Below are 18,202 nucleotides of genomic sequence, written 5' to 3' on the forward strand. Positions count from 1 at the left end.
AAATCGCAAAGAACAACTTATGTGTGGAAATGAGCCCCGCACGGCCCAAACGGGTCATTATTATCAGAGAGACAAGTCCAGCTCGGAAATAACATCTGCACTCGGCCGTCTGGAATCCGGGCGACCTTCTGAGGAATGGGGTAATCAGGGAGCGGGGAAAATCACTCACAAAAATTAAAACCCGGTAGTTTATCTTCTTGGTAGTTTCTTTCCTGTTGCTGACAGCCCTGCTGCATTTCCTATGTATTTTTTTTTAATCTGCTTTTAACCTACTTAGCTTGGAATGTGCCGTTCGATCTTCCCAGGATATGGAGGGATATGGTCCAGTTTTGTGTGGAACCTCCAGGTTAGAAAAACACACATTCTGTAAGTGAGGAGGATTTTAAGGTTGGGCTTTTCTTGTGAGACATTTGCCACATCACTGGGATTTTCTTCACACACACTCTAAGGAAATGAAACATCTTTCCCTCAGAAAACCCAGTCCCTGAAGTTGAACTGGAACGAGTTCTTTGGGTTTCTGCCACAGTCAAACAGCAAAAGAAAAAACCGTCTCAGTCATTCGCTTCACCGGGGACCAAGTGGTCGACCCCGACCCTGCCAAAAAGCTCCATCCCAGGGAAGTTTGGGAAGTGGTGAAAGCCTTCACTGCGCTGTGATGCTTTTTATCCAAAACACTGTTACCAATGGGGGGGGAAATTCTGAGGGTTTCGGTGCAAAACGGCTGGGAGGGATTTTGTTGCCTGCATTCCTGCCAGCCCTCCCTGGGCTGTGCTCCCCCTGGGCTCTGTGAGGGGACGGGTGGCGTCTGTCCCCAGGACGGGCGAGGGGTGTCCCCATGGGACTGTGCCCCAGGCACCTGCCACAGCCCTCGGGAGCCCTTCCCAGCCCCGTCACCGGGGACATGGCTCCTCATTCCAGCTCCATTAACAGGAGTTTGGCCGTCGTGTCCAGGGTCCTTTTCCCACGGGCTCCCCCTTCCCGGGCTGCTCTCCTGGGGCAGGCTCGTTGCATTTCACTCCCCAGTTCCAGGCTTGGAGCACAAGCAGAGGCCACAGATACTGGTGTTGTGTCCTTATGAACCACCTCTCCTCTGTCAGATCCCAAAATCCCAGGTTACGGGGCCAGTCTGATGTAAACGGGGCCAGTCCCACTCAGCCTTAATTTCTGTCTGATTTGTCACCAAAGCAGCGCTGAGGCCACGGTGAGATCCTGAACTTCCTCCCTGCCGCAGTGGCTTGCAGGGAATCATCCCTACACCAGGAACAGCCTCTCCCTTTCCAGAGAGAAGCAGGGACACTACACTCTGCCTCTTTGGCCAGTCTCCATCCATCCACCCATCCATCCATCCATCCATCCATCCATCCATCCATCCATCCATCCATCCAGATCAAACTCCCAGGGCTCTCCCCTGCACAGGGCTGGGGGTGCTTCAGGGTCCCTGCTTTGCCAAGCTGCGGGCTGACCCCAGGACTTTCTCCCGGCAGGGCTGAGTGGGGTCCCCTCTCTCCTCCTGCCAGGCCAGGGGGGTTCTGGCCTGACCCCCTCTGTGGGGTGATGCCACCTGCCCTGACAACAGAAGGGCACGTCTGTATAGGGAGGATGGAGATTTCAGCAGTTCCTTTCTGGAATGTGGGTCCCAGAAAGGAGGGAACCTGTTCTAAAAGGGATGAAAAACTCCGGAGGAAAAAAATGAAATAAAATATGAATACAACTGTCAGCCTTCTGAGGAAGACCAGTGAAGTAAGAGCTGGGCTCAGACAGTGCTCAGCAGCTCAGAGCACAGTTGGTGACAGAAGTGCCCAGACTGGTGGGCACTGTGGGCTCCAACCCCTGGGACTGCAGCCAGGGCTCTGTCCCCTTCCCTGGGTGCCCTGAGGGGCAGGGAGGTCCCATCAGTGGGTCACCTCCGGGGCAGGGATGGCAGTAACCCCTGTGCTGCTCCCACAGCAATGTAGAGGGAGACACTTTTTTTTCTTTTTTTCTTTTTTCTTTTTTTTTTTTTTAATTTTTTTTTTAATCAGGGAAGGAAGAAAGAGACACGGGGGAAAGGGTGCAGGTGCCAGGAATTCTGGCCAAACTGTGGGGAAATTGCAACTGCATAAAACTGGCAGAAGCAGGGGATTCAATTCAGACAGCAGCACACGGAGATCTGGGACTTCAACTCCTGCCCCTCACCGGGATCTCAGGGGCTGAGGGGGCAGCACAAACTCTAAGAGGAGGAACTGTCCTCGCCCTGATCTTCTATCTTTTATTTTGTATAACCGCCACAGTCCTGCAGGTGCTTTACTCCAAAGGGACCAGAAAAAGGATCGAGTTTGAGAGGGAAAGGGAAGGGTCGGGTCCAGAGGAGCGGGATATCCCTGGTTCCAAAAACGGAGCTCAGCCCCCTTGGAGGGGGACAAGGTGCGTAGCCGAGGGGGGCAAACCCCAGAAGCAGCCGGGGAGGGGCTGCCCACCCGGGAGGGAGGTGCGGGTGCTGCTCGTGGCACACACCGAGTTTTAGCTGTTTTTCAGGGAAGCGCAGCCCTGCGGTCCCCGCGCGCGGTCCGGCCGCGGGTGGGAGCGCGCACACGGCCCGCACAGCGCAGCGACTAGTGGGGCTCCGGCCGCCCCGTCGCGGCGGTGCCCGCGGAGCCAGGGGAAAGTTTGGCCTTGGCTCTGGTTGCGCCCCGTCCCCTCAGCCCGCCAGAGACTCCCTCTGAGCCTCCCCTGCCCGTCGGGAGCGGCGGGGCCGGGCAGGAGCCCCCGCCTCCCGACGGGCGCGGGTCCGGCCGCAGGAGCCCCCGCAGCCGCGTCCCACACCCGGCCCGGCCCCCGCCCTCCGGCTCGGGCTGCCCCGGAGGAGCGTTTCGTTGTCGCAAACCAACGAACAAACGAACAACGACCGAATAAAACCCCAAAACACAACGGCAAACGAAGCATTAATCCTTAAGGGGTCCCGGCGCTGCGGGGGCCCCCGCCGGCTCCACACCCCGCGGCAGAACTTCCGAGGGGCTGGGGCCAGGAAGGAGCCGCGCACCCCCGGGGCACCGGCCCGGGAGAGGGCAGCGGGTGTCCCGGTTCGCGCCGTCGGGGCCGGGGCCGCAGCCGTCGCGCTGCCCCGGGACGGTTTGCCCGGGGGGCGCCGCGCACCGCGGGGCGGGGGGGACGAGGGAACGGGGGACGGGCAGGTACTTACGGGTGAGGGCGGTGGGGCCGCTCGGAGCCGCTCCGGCGCTGCCCCGGGGCGGCCGGGCTTAAGAGCCGTCGGGCGGGCGCAGGACAATGGCCGGGAGGAGGGGGCCGGTTCGGGGGGCGGCGGGAGGCGGGGAGGGGCCGGGGCCGCCCGTCGCCGCTCCGCCCCCCCGCGTCTGGCGTAAACCCGGCTCCGGGCTAAAAGAACCGGCGAGCTACCGGCGCCCGGGGCTGGTGGCCGCCGCGGACGGCTCGCCGGTGCCGGCGGCAGCGCCCGGCCCGGCCAGGCCCGCCCCGTCGCGTCCCGCCCCGCCGCGCCATGTCGCTGAGCCCCAAGCACACGACGCCCTTCTCGGTCACCGACATCCTCAGCCCGATGGAGGAGAGCTACAAGAAGTTCGGCGGCATGGACGGGGCGGGCGGTCTGGGCGCGCCCCTCGGGCCCTACCGGCAGGCGCCGGTGCCCCCCGCGGCCGCCGCCGTCCCGCAGCACGTCCCCGCGGGGGCGTCCGCCTATCACATGCCCCACGGCGTCTCGCAGTTCTCGCACGGTGCCGTCGGGGGCTACTGCAACGGCGGGCTGGGCAACGTGGGTGAGCTGCCCGCCTACCCCGAGGGGATGCGGGGCGGCCCGGCGGCGGGCGGCGGCTGGTACGGGGCCGGCGGAGACCCCCGCTACTCCAGCAGTAAGTGCGGGCCGGGGCGGCGCGGGGGGGCGGCGGGGGCGGGCGGGGGAAGCCGCGGCCCCGACGGGGCGGCCGCCGGTTCTGAGCCGCCTGTCCCGCTCAGTCTCCAGGTTCATGGGCCCGTCGGCGGGGATGAACGTAGCCGGGATGGGCGGCCTGAGCGGCATCGCCGAGGGCGCCAAGGCCATCGTGCCGCTCCACGCGGCCCCGCGGAGGAAGAGGAGGGTGCTCTTCTCCCAGGCGCAGGTCTACGAGCTGGAGCGACGCTTCAAGCAGCAGAAATACCTGTCGGCGCCGGAGCGGGAGCATCTGGCCAGCCTGATCCACCTCACCCCGACACAGGTGAAGATCTGGTTCCAGAACCACCGCTACAAGATGAAGCGCCAGGCCAAGGACAAGGCGGCCGCCCAGCAGTTGCACCCGGACGGCGGCGGCCTCTGCCAGCAGCCCTCTCCGCGCCGCGTGGCCGTGCCGGTGCTGGTGAAGGACGGCAAACCCTGCCCGCCGCCGGGCAGCGGCACCCCGGGCCCCGGGCAGGCCGCGCCCGCGCCCCCCGCGCCCCCCGCGCCCGCACCCGCCGCGCACCCGCACCCCGGCTCGCTGGGGCAGGCGGCCGACCTGGAGGAGCTGTCGCCCAGCCCGCCGGCGTTGCACGGCCCCGTGGCCACCCTTGCCCCCCTGGACTCGGCCGGCGTCGACTACAACGGCGGCATGGTCAGCCCCAACCTGCTCTACGGCAGGACGTGGTAATCGGTGTGTCCCGTGTGTCCCCGCCGCGACCCCTCGGTCCTGCGAGACCGGCCCCTCCGGCCCGGTGCCTGCGGGGACCCCGACGGACGCCCGTAGGCCACCGCGCTCCCCTCCCTCCGGCCCCTTCCCGTCCTTCGTTCTGTTTTTTTAAAGCCTCTCCGGTTTTTGGATAAACGGCGCCGACGGCAGCCCCGCGGCGGGGCCGAGTGCGCGTCCACGCGTGGGCTGCGGGCGTGACCCGCGTGTGTGTGAGTGTGCGTGGGGCGTGCGAGTGCAGTTGTGTGCGGGAGGGGTGTGTGCACGCGTGGCCGTGGCCCCGTGTTCCGCCCCGCTCGGTGCCGCCGCATCCCGCCCGGCCGCTGTCCCTGACGGGGCGGAGGGAGCGGGGGGAGCGCGGCCTCCGCCCCCGGGCCGGCCCCGCTGTCCTGTGGCAGCCCCCGGGCACCTGGAGCCGCGACGTGTCCCGCCACAGCCCCGCTGAACGCCACAATAAACCTTCTGAAGTGCAACTTCTCTTGGCACATTTAATTTCACGGGGGTGCCCCGAAGGGCGACTCCGTTCTTATCCCGATCGGAGGTAAATTGAGTCGCAACTCGAGAGGCGGCGGCGGCGGCGGGAGCCGTGGCAGAAGAGTCCTGGAGCGCCGGTTCTCAGATTTAAGGGGAAAACCCGTTTTTCTCGTTATTGTTATTAAATATCGCTCAGTAAATGAATGTCCGCGCGTGGACGGGGCGCGCGTCCCGTGGAGCCGCCACAACCCTCGGCCCTTCGCTCAGCGTCCGACGAGCTCCCGGACGTGCGGAGGTGCCGCAGAGCCCCGGAATTCCCGGGGCTGGCCCCGCGTCCCGTCGGGAGCGCGGGCGGGGATCGGGATCGGGATCGGGCTCCGCCGGGCAGGAGGATGCGCCGCGGCACAGAAACAGCGGGGTTTATCCCCGCGCCTCTTCCCGAGGAAATCCCGCACATCGCGAAACACTTCTCGGCAGTTTCCGCCAATTTCTCTTTCTTTTATTTTTGATTTTATTTTATTTTTAACAATAAAAGGAAGCCTTGTTCTCACGGGTCGGCTGCTTCGTTCTCAGTGTACGGACAGATGGACAACCCCCCAAAGCGGCTTTTTTCTGCCTCCCTCTCAGCCGCCAAGAATTTAATTCCGTGCCTCCCCGCCCCTGCTTCCTCATCCTCCGGGAACCCGCTGGATCCCATCCCGGGCAGGGGCTCCCCCGCCCTGGGCAGTGTCAGGAGTCTGTGCCACTCCCGGCTGTGCCAGCAAGGAACGATTCTGGGCTGGAAAATGGGAATTTCAACCTCTCCAAGACCATGGACCAGCTCACAGACCCTTTTCCAAGGCCCATGCGGCAGCCGGGAGGGGAAGTGGGGCAGCCCCCTCTGTCCTCCTGCGTGGGAAACGGCAGGGACCCCTCACAGCAGCTGCCACATGGGGACCACTAAGGCTCTCCCTCTTTGCATTAGGGATTGTTTCTCTCCACTGGCTCCCATTTGGGGTGGTCTGAGCCCAGTAGGGTGGGTGATATCCCCCTCCAACTCTGATAAATCCAAGGGGATACACCAGGCTCAGTTCCAGCTTGGAAAAAAAAAATCGATAGGTAGAGCAGCTTCAGGATCTCCACGGGATGCTGTTCCAGGGTGACCCCCAAACCCACCAGCTGCTGGGGTGCAGAGGCAGCCAAAGCAGAGCCCGACAAGGGGGGATGCTTATGGTCAGGCCCTGCATCCCACCCTGTGCCACAGAGCCCAGGAACCAAAGCCCCCAGGCGAGGGAGTTGCTCCAGGAACGCTCCGAGGGCCCAGGAAGGCAGCACAGCTCCCAGGGCCAAGGCAGGCTCCCCTCGGGATCAAACTGCAAAGGGGTGAAGAGCTGGGCAAGTGGAAACCTGTAAGAACGAGCCCTTCCCATGGCAGACCCTCAAAATGTTCGACTTGTTTTCATGCCCCAAGATGGGAGAGAGGGACAAAGCCACGAGCACGAGTCCAACCCATCCCAGTCCTTCCTCCACTCCAGTCCCATGAAAACTCACCCTCACGGCTGGTTTTGTCCTGCTCAAAAAGTAAAATGCCTTTTCTGGAGCCCAAATTTTTCCCATCCAAGGTAGGAGGCCGTGGGGAAGGCTGACGGTGTTCCCAGCTCCAGGAACGCTGGATTACAATGAAGGATTCTGCTCCACCCTCAATCACTTGAAAATAATGAATCCAGTTTGATGATTTCTTCCTCCCAAGGTTACCCAGGTCTGTCTGGGCTGCTCCCTGGTTGCTGGTGATTAAGAGCTGGGCCCTGGCAGGAGGGAGCACCGTGCCCTGCTCCGTGCGTCGGGGTGAGAGCGGGGCTGGGAATTTACACAGCACTTTTATTTAAGGGAAAAGTCCAAAGGAAAAGCTGAAACGGGTGCTCTCCTCATATTTTTTTTTTGTCTTAAACAAAGATTTCAAATGCTAAGATAGAGGTGGGGTGGAAATATTTTCTAAGAATTCAATATAAATGTGTGCAGGTGGGTAAATGACACAGAGCCTGGAGGGGGTTGGAAATTAACCACACACCACTGCTCAGAATTTCAAAAGCCACTTTATAAATCAAATAAAAATATTTACTGATTTGGTACACACACAGAAAATCCCTAGAAAGAGTGCTAAAAATGAATGGAATCTCTGCCCTTCACAGCTATATTAAATTAGGTATCAAACAGACAAATCCACCTCCCCTGCTTGGTTACGTCCCAATAACCAGGTCAGAAACAGGCATGTGTTGTAAAAGTGGAAATGTTTTACTTCAAAGTCCATAAAAATCTCTTCTCTGAGAGACACTGAGGGAAGGATCCAACAAGGATGTGTCTTCCAGCACTGCCGGCTGCCCGCTGGGAGTTCATAAAATCCCATTTCTGGGCATCCTTTAAAACTCCAGGTCTGTTTTCAGGCTCTCGTGTGTGGAGTTCAGAGTGATAGGCATTGCTTGGCCCAGCTTGGACACACAAGGAAGACAACACAGCACTCCCAGCTCATCCAGCTGCTTGCAGGCAAAGCAGCCAAGCTGCTCTGCCATCCACTATTTCCCACAGCCCCCTCCCGAAAAATTCACCATCATCATCATCAGGTCCATAAGAAATGTGCACATTTAAAACAAGTATTATCAGAGCTTAAAAACTACAGGGATGGCGCTTAACAATTTCATCAATGTCATTTCCCCCCCACGAATATTAAAAAGAACAAAAGCAAAAATCCTGGACGTTTCCTATATTTAAAGAAAAAAAAACCAGAGGACAGGAGCTAATTCCAGCTGTACCTTCCTGCAGGAGGGGGGAGTGGGTAGGGCCTCCCAGGGCCGTATGCCTGCAAACAAACAAAAGCAAGCATTTATTTTTTGGATTAACAGCACAAGCAAACAAGTTGGGCGAGCTCGAGGCGCCACTCGGAACTGGAACAATGAATCCCCCACATCCTCCACACACAGAGGGACCAGGGCAGGGCTGAGCACCCTCACCACGGGCAGGGCTGGGCAGCCCCTCAGTGGCAGCTCCCAAAACCAGGGGCTGGGACTGAGCCCCTGAGCACAGCAGGGGCTGCACAGGCTCGGAAGGGAAGGAACCCACCCAGAACCGGCGCCGAGGGCATGCGGAGTCCCCGCTGTGACACCTCGGTGTGCTCTGCCTTCAGAGCCCCAGGCAGAGACAGGTGATGCTCCTGCTCAGGGCACACAAATACAGCTCCACTTTTCCCTTTATACCTCTGTGTACTAAAGCATTTTAAGGAAAAAATTGAACTATCTTTGTTACAGAAGCAGTGCTTCCCAGCACTCATTCGAACTTTAATAATAGATCAAAGAGACCTAAATCCCACCTTGGAAATTATACCAAATGAGTTGTATTTTTGTACTTAAATACTGGCATTTGGTACATCAACTACCCAGTGAAAAAATCCGTCGGAAAATTTCACAGAGTCCCTGGGAAGCATTTGAAATGATTTCCAAACCTGATACATCACAGAGACCAGAGAGCAAATTAAATACGGTGCACCAACACCAGCGACAGGTTCTATTTGTTTGTGTTTTTGGAGGGGAGGGAAAGAGGGGCTGCCTTTCCTTTTTTTAAAAGAGAAATTCACCTTTCCCTCGGCCTGTGGCAGCCAAGATATCCACGGAAACCACAGAGCTGGAGACCAAACCTGCCGGGGAGGGAACCTTGGGGGTTTGTCTGCAGGTTTCATTGCAAGCAATTAAAAAAGGAAACAAGTTGACCCTATCCCTTAAAAAAATCCTTGAAAACCATCAGCAATCCCCGTGAAGAAGGACAATGCAGAGGTCTGGGAGAGCTGCACCAGACACTGATCCGGGCGCTCCGTTGTGTGTTGCTACAGACTGAAACAAAAATGTCCAACACCTGCACCACACCAAGTTTATTCTTTCATTTTCTGGGAGAGCTGGAAGGCCCCAAACAACCCCCACTCCCACAGAGCCCCCCGGATCCATGGCAGCTGCATTAATTTTGTAAGCACTTTGCGGCAGCGCGTTTATTAACCTCTTCAGACCATGTTCTGTACGCTGTAAAAAAAGAATTCAGGGGTGAAAGGGCCCAAAGATAATTATTTATGCTGCTACGTGTCACCACTTCCACTTGAATCCCTTTTCAAGGCTTTAAAGCTTTGAAATTTTCAGGCAGCAAGGCCGGATTCAATGATTGGGTTGGCACCCTAAAGCCTTTCAGGTACCTTCTCATTTCACTCCAGCCCCGAGGAAATAATGACATCTGAAAGTTCATTAAAAACAACAACAAAAAGAAAAGGCAACAAAAATTTAAAGGGAGATAAAAACAGCTGGAAAACAACACACTGCAAAGGGAATTTTTAAGGAAGTAAATATACTGGAGCTGAAAGATTTGTCCGTAATACCCATCGTGTATGTGAATATCAATAAAAGGGTTGTCACCACCCGGTTCTAACATTTCCTGCACCAGCAGATGGGTCCGTGCCAGTGCCAGGGGAATTCTGGTTTGGACAAGACCAAAATATGACCCAGGCTGAGGATGCCAGGAGGGTCCAAGCCTTCCAGGAGGGAACCAACCAGGGATGCCCTCCACAACCCTTCTGGAAGACTATTTCTGCTCACCAGCTGCAGCTGTTGGGCACCCAGATTTAAGGCTGAGAATGAACCACCTGAAGCAGAGATGCCTTTAGCAAACATATCCACCCACACTGCCCAGGATGAAGGGCAGAGCAGAGGCTGCCAAGGCAGGCAGACTTTTGCAAGCCTAACTAAACACTGCCCAGACTCCACTGGCACAGAGATCCTCCACTGATTTTTCTACATTATCACAGCAGCCCCTGTTAGGGATTAGAACAATCAGGCATTTTTTCCTCTGGCTCTGGTGTTTTGGGTAAATCTATGTAACACATCCCAAAAGACTTTGCAAACTGATCCTACAAATACACCTAATCCAAATTTAAAATACACCACCAATGGGGCCTAGTTGTGCAAAGGTTCAAGCTCCTCTGTTTCCCCAGTAAGCCCAGAGTGATCACAACCCAGGCTATGGAGTTCTGCTCCCAGTCAAACCCAGTGCTGGCAGGATTTGAACCAGTATTGCCCTCCCTGTGCTGTGCCATGTCACACATGTCTGTACTGGGGAGGTGGGCAGGCTGGGAGGGAGAAAAGAAGAACTAGGGGTGACTAAAAAGAGACTTGTCCTGAGCTGAGCCAGGTCACAGAAGGAGGCACATTTCCAACAGTTCATGCCTCAGTTTCCAGATAAAATGTTGGGAAACAGTGCAGTCACCCAGCAGCTGAGCCCTCCTCCTCCCCAGTACTGGGCAGTAACATTCCCACAGTTCTGACTCCCCCAAACAGCAACAGAACTAAGAGTTTAATCTAGATATCTGAAATTTATGTTAAATCACTATATAGAGCTGGAAACCCTCAGATCTGAAACAAGAGTATATACAGATCGTGTTTTACTGGGAACATTCCCCCCAGAAATTCCCTAAGCAAAGTCACCTGCTACTTTCAAGCAGCATTTTCACTCTGTGGCATTTTCATGAACTGTTGATAAAGTCACCTATAATTTTGGAGATGAGGTTTCCCCATCACATCCCCTTGTTTCCATTTAACCACACAGGGTTATTTTCACATGTCCTTTCCCAGACATGTTTATTCCTTGGGCTACATTTGCATTAAGTAGTTTTTCAGCTAAGAGAAAGCCAATGAACACTTGAGAGGAAAAATTCAGGAAGTCATAAGAATGTGCATTTAAAACACGCTGGGGTGAAACCCTTCTGTCCCCAAAAGGTGTAGCTGAACAGTTCCTTACAGAGGAGGAAGGCTGGTTGGAATACTTGCCTCCAGGTGATGTCTCCTCAGGCTGCAAGAGGTGTGTGACTCGGGAGCACTTTGCTCTGTGCTCATGGGCAATGGTGGTGGTGCAGTCCCAGCATGGGCTTTGTGCCAGGGGCACACCCAGGGGGCTGGACAAGGCTGGGAAGTCACCTGTCCCTGCTCTCACTGTGACACACTGACACCAGCTCAGGAATGCCTTCCCCATCCCCACTCCCTCTCCACAGCCCCACGAAAGGGAAGCCTCTCTGGGGTGGAGGACAGAAGGGGTTCCTACCTGCCTGCCCCTGTCCATGCGATCCTCGGGTCTCTGTGGGTATCCCATCGGGCCCAGCCCCTGGTACGGCGCCGGCTGGAACTGATTTGGGGATGGCAGCATGCGGTTCCAGGCAAGGAGAGGAGCAGCTCCAGCGTTTCTGGGGGAGGAAAAGACACTGCAGTGTAACCTTACAGAGTCCCACAGCACACCCCCAAACCTGGATTTGTGCCAGAGCTGAACATGGTCCCACCCAGCCATGCCTGCAGCGGGACTGTGGACAAGGAAGGGTTAGAGAGGGACCATCCCAAAGGCCACCTCTGCTCACTGTTCCTCCATCACAGCTCGAGGCTGCACAACCAGGTACTGCCACAAGCAGTAAAATCCACTTCACAAACCAGGGATATTTCAATTCCCTGGAAAGCCTCTGCCCACGCTGTATTTAGGGGGCAGCTTTGCCGCCTCCCCCTGAACCAAACCAGCCCCGCTGTCCCCACGTCAGCCAAGCCATCCCCACCATCCCATGGGTAAACATGTGCCACACAGGAGCCAGGGGCTTTCTTTTCTGAGCACCCAGACTCCTTCTGGGAGCCCATTCTTCCCAGTTAATTGCAGGTTGCAAATGAATTCTTACGGCGAGTATTCGGAATCTAGGGTAGGGGCCTTGGCTGCTTTTTCCCATCCATTATTCTGCTCAATATGTCAGGAGGTCTGATCGGGAAGAAACCTTTTCAAGTTCTATTGATGCTGTTTTCAATTGACCACGGTGACCTAGCAACATAAGCACTAATTGGCACGGGCTGACTGACATTTGGTGTACAGTTTATATGGGAAAGCAGATCCAACATCCATTATAACCCAGTTTGCCATCCCAGATTACCAACAGCAAGAAATGTTTTCATTGCCTTCAAGTACCTATTCTGGCATTACAATTATGAAGCAACAGGTATAACACGTCAAATATTGTCTGATTAAAAATATTTACAAAAATGCTACAGCCATGATCTTATCGTTAAAGCTGAGCATGGGTGAGGGACCAGGCCTTGCAGAATTCACGGGCTCTGCAGGACAATAGGATGTTGTGAAGGAAAAACAGGGATAGTGGAGACAGTTAATCCTTCCTGACCCCTCATGATGAGGGAGTTGGTACAGCAGAGCAGGGCCAGCTGGGGGGACATGGGGACAGCAGGGAGCAGGAGCACTGCACCCCAGAGTCACCTGCTGGGACATGGGGATAGCAGGGAGCAGGGAGCCCAGATATGATGGATTTCAGCCCTGGAGACCCTCCCCAGAGGCAGGCAGACCCTTAGACACCCCCAAGAGCTTGCGGAGGAGCTGTGACTGTCCTGCCCAGACCCTCAAACACCCCTGGAGCTCAGGGAGGAGCTGAGACTGTCCTGCCCAGACCCTCAAACATCCCCGGAGCTCAGGGAGGAGCTGAGACTGTCCTGCCCAGACCCTCAAACATCCCCGGAGCTCAGGGAGGAGCTGAGACTGTCCTGGCCAGACCCCCAAACATCCCTGGAGCTCAGGGAGGAGCTGTGACTGTCCTAGCCAGACCCCCAAACATCCCTGGAGCTCAGGGAGGAGCTGTGACTGTCCTGGCCAGACCCCCAAACACCCCTGGAGCTCAGGGAGGAGCTGAGACTGTCCTGGCCAGACCCTCAAACATCCCTGGAGCTCAGGGAGGAGTTGTGACTGTAGGATTCACATCCAGCTGCACAACACCAGGCAAAGGGAGCTTTAGGAGGGCAAGGACTTTAAACACACATTCCACCAGCTGGAGCACAGGCAAAGTTGGAATCCAGACAGGTAAAGGTAAGATTAAATGGATGAAAACAGGGATTTTGGATGTGAAGGTGGTGTGGTTTTGGACGCAAACTCCTTTTGGTTTCACAGCAAAGCCTTCAAAGATACTGTTCCACCTAGTCAGAGTAAGACCTGCCTGGATTTTAGGAAGGCATAAGGAACTCCTGCCATCTCCAGAAACACCTTGATTCCTGTTTAGGAAAATGAATCCTACCTGAGATAAATATGCAGTTGGTGAATAAGATGTGCAATACATGAACTCAAAACAGACATGCACAAGTGGTAAGTGGTGATACTGAGCTGTGTGCTGTGCTTTCCACTGCAGAAATGCAGTTACCCAAACCCTACCTCAGAAAGAGCAAAGCTGTAGTTAAAGTTATAGCACATCACACCTGCAGGGACTAAACACTCAAACCCAGTATTCTAAGTTTACTTTGAATTTATTCATACTTATTCCTTTTGATTAAGTATTTTGAGTACTAACTTTTTTCCCCCCTTCATGATTCCTAGAAAACAGCAGACTCCAGGATGAATATACTGCTCAGCCTTAAGGAAAGGTACTGGGAATTACCTATATAGCCTCAGCTCTTGGGCTTTCATTAAAAATCATCCTGTCCCTGTAACAAGTGCTGGTGATAAACACAACTGAGGGTCACAGGGCAGCACTTGCTCCATGCCTGGAATGGGAAAGCTTGACACAAATTTCATTTGTCATTAATTTGTATCTGGCACAGAGTTTAAACTTTTTATTTTTAAGTGCTGCTTAGTGGAAAGTTAGGAATTTAACAAATTAAACACAGCAACATCACTGTTATGTTGGGCCCTTTTTGCTCAAGGCCATCTGAAAGAGTGAAATTGGTGATTTTCAGTCACAATGACTATGGATTCTAAAGGATAAACCTGGAAAAAAGTCTGCAATGCATTTTCCGTTCTTAAAGCCTGTTCTTAATCCACAGAACTATGTATTATTAAAAAAATAAATTAGATTTTCATCCTGTAAACAGAAATATGGAAATTATAGGACTCACAGCACTTGACTTTGTGTTCATCTGGTGCATCTATTAATTGGTGAGGGGGGAGATTTGTACACAGCAAAGCTGTAGCCAAAAAAGAACTGTGCCACTTGAAACATCCCAGGAGCTCACACTGGCAGAATTATTCAAATCACCATCCAGAGTTACACCAACTCACGATTCAACTGAAGCATATTCACCCAGGACAGCTGAAACAGCTCCAGGAGACATCTCACAGTAAAACAGGTCTGTGATCCAAGCTCTGCCTCTTTGGAAATCTCTTCTAGGAGCAGGTTAAACAAATCATTTCGCTGCATTTCCATCAGCCAGGCAGCAAACATCTCTATCAACTCTGAACCAGATCAAGGGCATGAAACAACCTCTGCAGCGCCCAGGAATGCCAGGACAGGGGGAAGGACACCTATCCCTGTTGCAGGTGTCCTTCAGGGGCAACTCCCCCCCTTCACTTTACCTGCTGCTCCCACTGTGGCACTGGATTTAAAGGTGAGGAATCCTGCATAGTAAACAGGATCTGCTGGGTTAGGGAGAAGCAGCTTTACACTCTTGGGGGTTTCTTTGCCCACAGGCCTGGGAAGCAAGAGCTACTTTAGCCTTCCTGCAACACTCCATCCCTGAAACAGCACCAAGGTTCCCAGCTTTCCTGGCAGCAGGGACAGCACTCCCTGCTCATCCCTCACTTGATGCTGTAAATCAAGGGTATCACAACCTCCTGCCAACTCACTCCATCCACTGGGCTGGAGCAGGGCTGGCCTCTCCCCAGTGACTATTCCTGGGAACAGAGGTGACAGAACAGACACCCCTGGCTGCTCTCCCCCTGGCACCTCGTTGCTCCTGGAGCACCTGAAGCTGCAGCTCAAGTGGGAAGAGCCTTGGGGTAAATGGTTTGGGAAACCAGCACCTCCCAGGGAATGAACTGGGAAACTCAAAACCCCTTGAGGGGGTCAATTCAACAGGTTCAGACATTATTTCCTGCACTGAGTCTCCCTGTGTTTAACCTTCTGCTTAAGTCTCTGTGCTTGTCTCTGCAGGGCAACTAACTCAACATCAGCCCTGAGCATGTTTGATCTGCTTCCCAAATCCAAAACCTTCCAGGCACGCAGCAAAATTACTTATCCTCAGCACTGACAAGTTGCAGATTTTCATAAACCATCAAAAATGTAACAAAGAGAAGCAACATCAAGTAACAGACCTGCAGCAATCCTTCACAAAATATTACTACATATATTGGATTTAATTAAGGTGTGGGAATAGCAACTCCCAGGGACCAAGTAATATTAAAGTTTGCATTATAAACGAATCTTGCCTCACAATATTGCACATGGATGAGGCACAGGACAAGGGAGCCAGACTTAGTTCAGTGGGGATCAAAATGGTTGCCATGGAAAGTGACTGCAGAGAGCTCAGTAAATTCTCCCAAAGCCTGTATTTTTCAATGGTGAACATTTGCAAACAAAACCAAGGGAAAAAAATCTGTGCCTCAGAGCAGAACCATCTCTTACATCCTCTCCTGTTCCTCCATAAACATAAATAAATATCATTATTCATAGCTGCCACAGGTACCCTGGGTTTATTGAGTCCCCCCACTGAAGGACATACAAGCCATCAATGAAGGAACGCATGTAAAACATCCCTGATTATCAAACCATGTCACATTCCTTCTATTCGATGGCACTTATTGGACTGCAGATTCCATAATCCTTCCCTGAGTCCCTTCTGCATTTAATTCAGTTCAGCCTTAAGTAGTTAAAGAAACTGTTTTCAGTGGCAACTAATAACTACTGACCTACAGTGACACTGCCCTACAATGGGCTTGTCAGCCCTGAAAAACTTGTACCAAAGAAGCTGATTAGGACTTCAAGAGGTTTGTAGCAAGAATCAATGGCTGGTCTGTCCTAATGCCGCGGCTGCAGCACAGAAATGATAAAAGTGGAACACCATTAGTTATGCCTCATTAAGCTCCACAGCCCTCCTAAAAAGAAATTTGTTTAGCCTGTCCAAAATCTAATGCAGTTTTAAGCTCTCTGTGTTCAATTTCATGGTATCTCAAAAGCTTCAATAAGATAAAGGCCAAAGAACCAAGAACGGTACCAAAGCACCAACAGTAAAGTTAATTTTGAAGCCTGAGTTTTAATGGAAAGTGTTTTTGCCTTCTTTTTTTTAATTCAAAGTACTCGAGCCTTTTAAAGGATGAGCACCACGTAGTGTGCTCTCAAAACATAAATAAATCATGGACATTAATTAACTTAAAAAACCTGCAGCAGAGTGTGATTTCAACAAATTTAAACAGCAATGTTCAAAACAAAGAAGGGAAAAACAAACGTTGGGAAGCCTGGCAGAACCAAATCCACCCTCCTGGGCTCGGAGCTGCCACCCCTCCGGCCTTACCTCTGTGGTGTCTGCTGGAACAAGGGCGTGGGGCCTCGCCAGGACTCCTGGGGTCGAAGATCTAGAGGGGAAAACAGAATTGTAAAGTAAGAAAGAGCAAGTGTAATTCAAGAGCTGTATCCCACTCCTGTGTGTGCCCCAGAGCAGCTTTTAGAAAGCCAAACAGAAAAGCTCGGACTGGATATGCCACAAACACACTCCAAGCCATCAGTTCCTACTGCTGATTTGGACAGAGCCCTGCTGGGAACTGATAAAAGGCAACTTTTTTTGGTTTAAGTATGTCCAATACGCTTCAGGTGATAAGAATAATGAATTTTAATTGCTACAATTAGCTCTGGTTAGTGCTTGGACTCTTCATAGGTGTCTCCTCTTGAATTTTTAAAGATGCAAAACCTTGTCTGCTACCATAAACATTTAATATTTACATTTCTTCCAAGCACATTCATCATTACATTAAAAATATGGATACACACACACACAGCCCCTGCTTTGTCATCACCACAACACACCAGGTTTGAGAGCCACAAATATGTACTAGTCACAATATTGGGGGTTTGGGCCAGTTTGGGAAATTGGCCAGTTTCCCTTTGACTGGGCTAAGTTTTTCCATAAAGGAAACTAAAAGACTGACCGGAACATGGAACAAAGTGAACGGTCCCACTTTATTCATGTTAAATAAAGGTATATTTAGGATACAAAAGGTAAAGAATTCAATAATCTAAAATAGAAATATATAATCACTAAAGACAGTAAAAGTGCATTTAAGAGTTAACGTAGTCAATGATAACACAACAATAAAAATCTATTAATGATCTGTGAGATAATGGAATCAGACTGAATTAAGCCTTTTGGGGTAAACCCTTGGCCAGAGCCCCAGCGCTGCAGCACAGGAGACCACCCACTTCTCCATTGTCTCCTCCACCCAACCCAGCTCTTTACAAAGCCGAGGCAGGACCAACATTGCTTTAACAGGACACGCAATTAAACGGTTGTTGTCCTTCTAAATAAACTGGTCAGTAAACAGGATAAAAGCAGCGGCTCCTCAATAGCGCCCGGGCAGCCCCCGCGCTCAGAGCGGGCGCCAATCAAAGCTCCCTCTCACTGACACCTTTGATGGCTTTCAATGGGCTTCAAGTGTCACCTAATGCCAACAGCTGGTTCTAGCAGCTGGAGAACAGCCACCCGGACACGGACACCCTGGGGCACTGCCAAGGGCTGGGGACACGGAAGCTTGGCCAGAATTGGAAAGGAGAGGAGGGGAAAATGAAATACAGAGATCTGTGCGTTGCTCCCAGCTCTGGTTGGGACCTCTCGAGTGTGCAGGGGACGGGGTGGGCAGCCCCCACTGGGGAGATCCCAGAACAAATTCCCATCCCCAGCAGCTCCACTCTTCCCACTGGAGCAAAGCCAATCCAGCCCACAATTATTTATATCCCACACAGAGTTATTTAGTAAACATTACATCTATACACACCATTCCGTCTATACACACCACCACATCAACCAATATAGAAACCCATTTATCAATCTGTATACACACACAGACACACACCCCATTACCAAGTGATGCTCCTCAGCAGGTAGAATTGGCTATTTTCCACCCAAATTCCAACCACACCTGCCTAAAAAGCATGACCAGGACTGAAGATGGACATGTGGCATTTTCCTCCTGATCAGCCCGTGACTCACAAGGACCAACAGGCTGTACCCCACACATGTTTGCTTTGGATCACAAGGGGAGAGCAATACAAGAGAACCCACAATGCTGCTTTC

The 18,202-nt window shown here is 53.1% G+C and overlaps 2 protein-coding genes across 2 annotated transcripts in view; one reads left to right on the forward strand and one right to left on the reverse strand.

Annotated features, from left to right (window-relative positions):
- Positions 1-3,493: 3,493 nt before the first annotated feature.
- NKX2-4 (NK2 homeobox 4) lies at positions 3,494-4,610 on the forward strand. Its single transcript, XM_071548116.1, has 2 exons — positions 3,494-3,860; positions 3,964-4,610. Exons 1-2 carry the CDS (start codon positions 3,494-3,496, stop codon positions 4,608-4,610), a joined length of 1,014 nt encoding a protein of 337 aa, XP_071404217.1.
- A 2,563-nt stretch (positions 4,611-7,173) lies between these two features.
- XRN2 (5'-3' exoribonuclease 2) overlaps positions 7,174-18,202 on the reverse strand; it is a 39,110-nt gene continuing 28,081 nt past the window's right edge. Inside the window, exons 28-30 of the mRNA XM_071547581.1 lie at positions 16,430-16,490; positions 11,223-11,361; positions 7,174-7,953 (exon numbers count right to left, since the gene is read on the reverse strand). Of these exons, the coding sequence (XP_071403682.1) occupies positions 7,891-7,953; positions 11,223-11,361; positions 16,430-16,490 (263 nt within the window). The 3' untranslated portion in view covers positions 7,174-7,890. The remainder of the gene's footprint in view (positions 7,954-11,222; positions 11,362-16,429; positions 16,491-18,202) is intronic.

This window comes from Pithys albifrons, chromosome 2 (genome assembly GCF_047495875.1).
Source record: "Pithys albifrons albifrons isolate INPA30051 chromosome 2, PitAlb_v1, whole genome shotgun sequence".
Lineage (NCBI taxonomy): Eukaryota > Metazoa > Chordata > Aves > Passeriformes > Thamnophilidae > Pithys > Pithys albifrons.

Bases quoted from the DNA above. Each gene is read 5' to 3' on its own strand.
- NKX2-4 (XM_071548116.1), top strand. From the start codon at position 3,494: ATGTCGCTGAGCCCCAAGCACACGACGCCCTTCTCGGTCACCGACATC. The intron at 3,861-3,963 runs GTAAGTGCGGGC...TGTCCCGCTCAG, and splicing joins AGACCCCCGCTACTCCAGCA to TCTCCAGGTTCATGGGCCCG.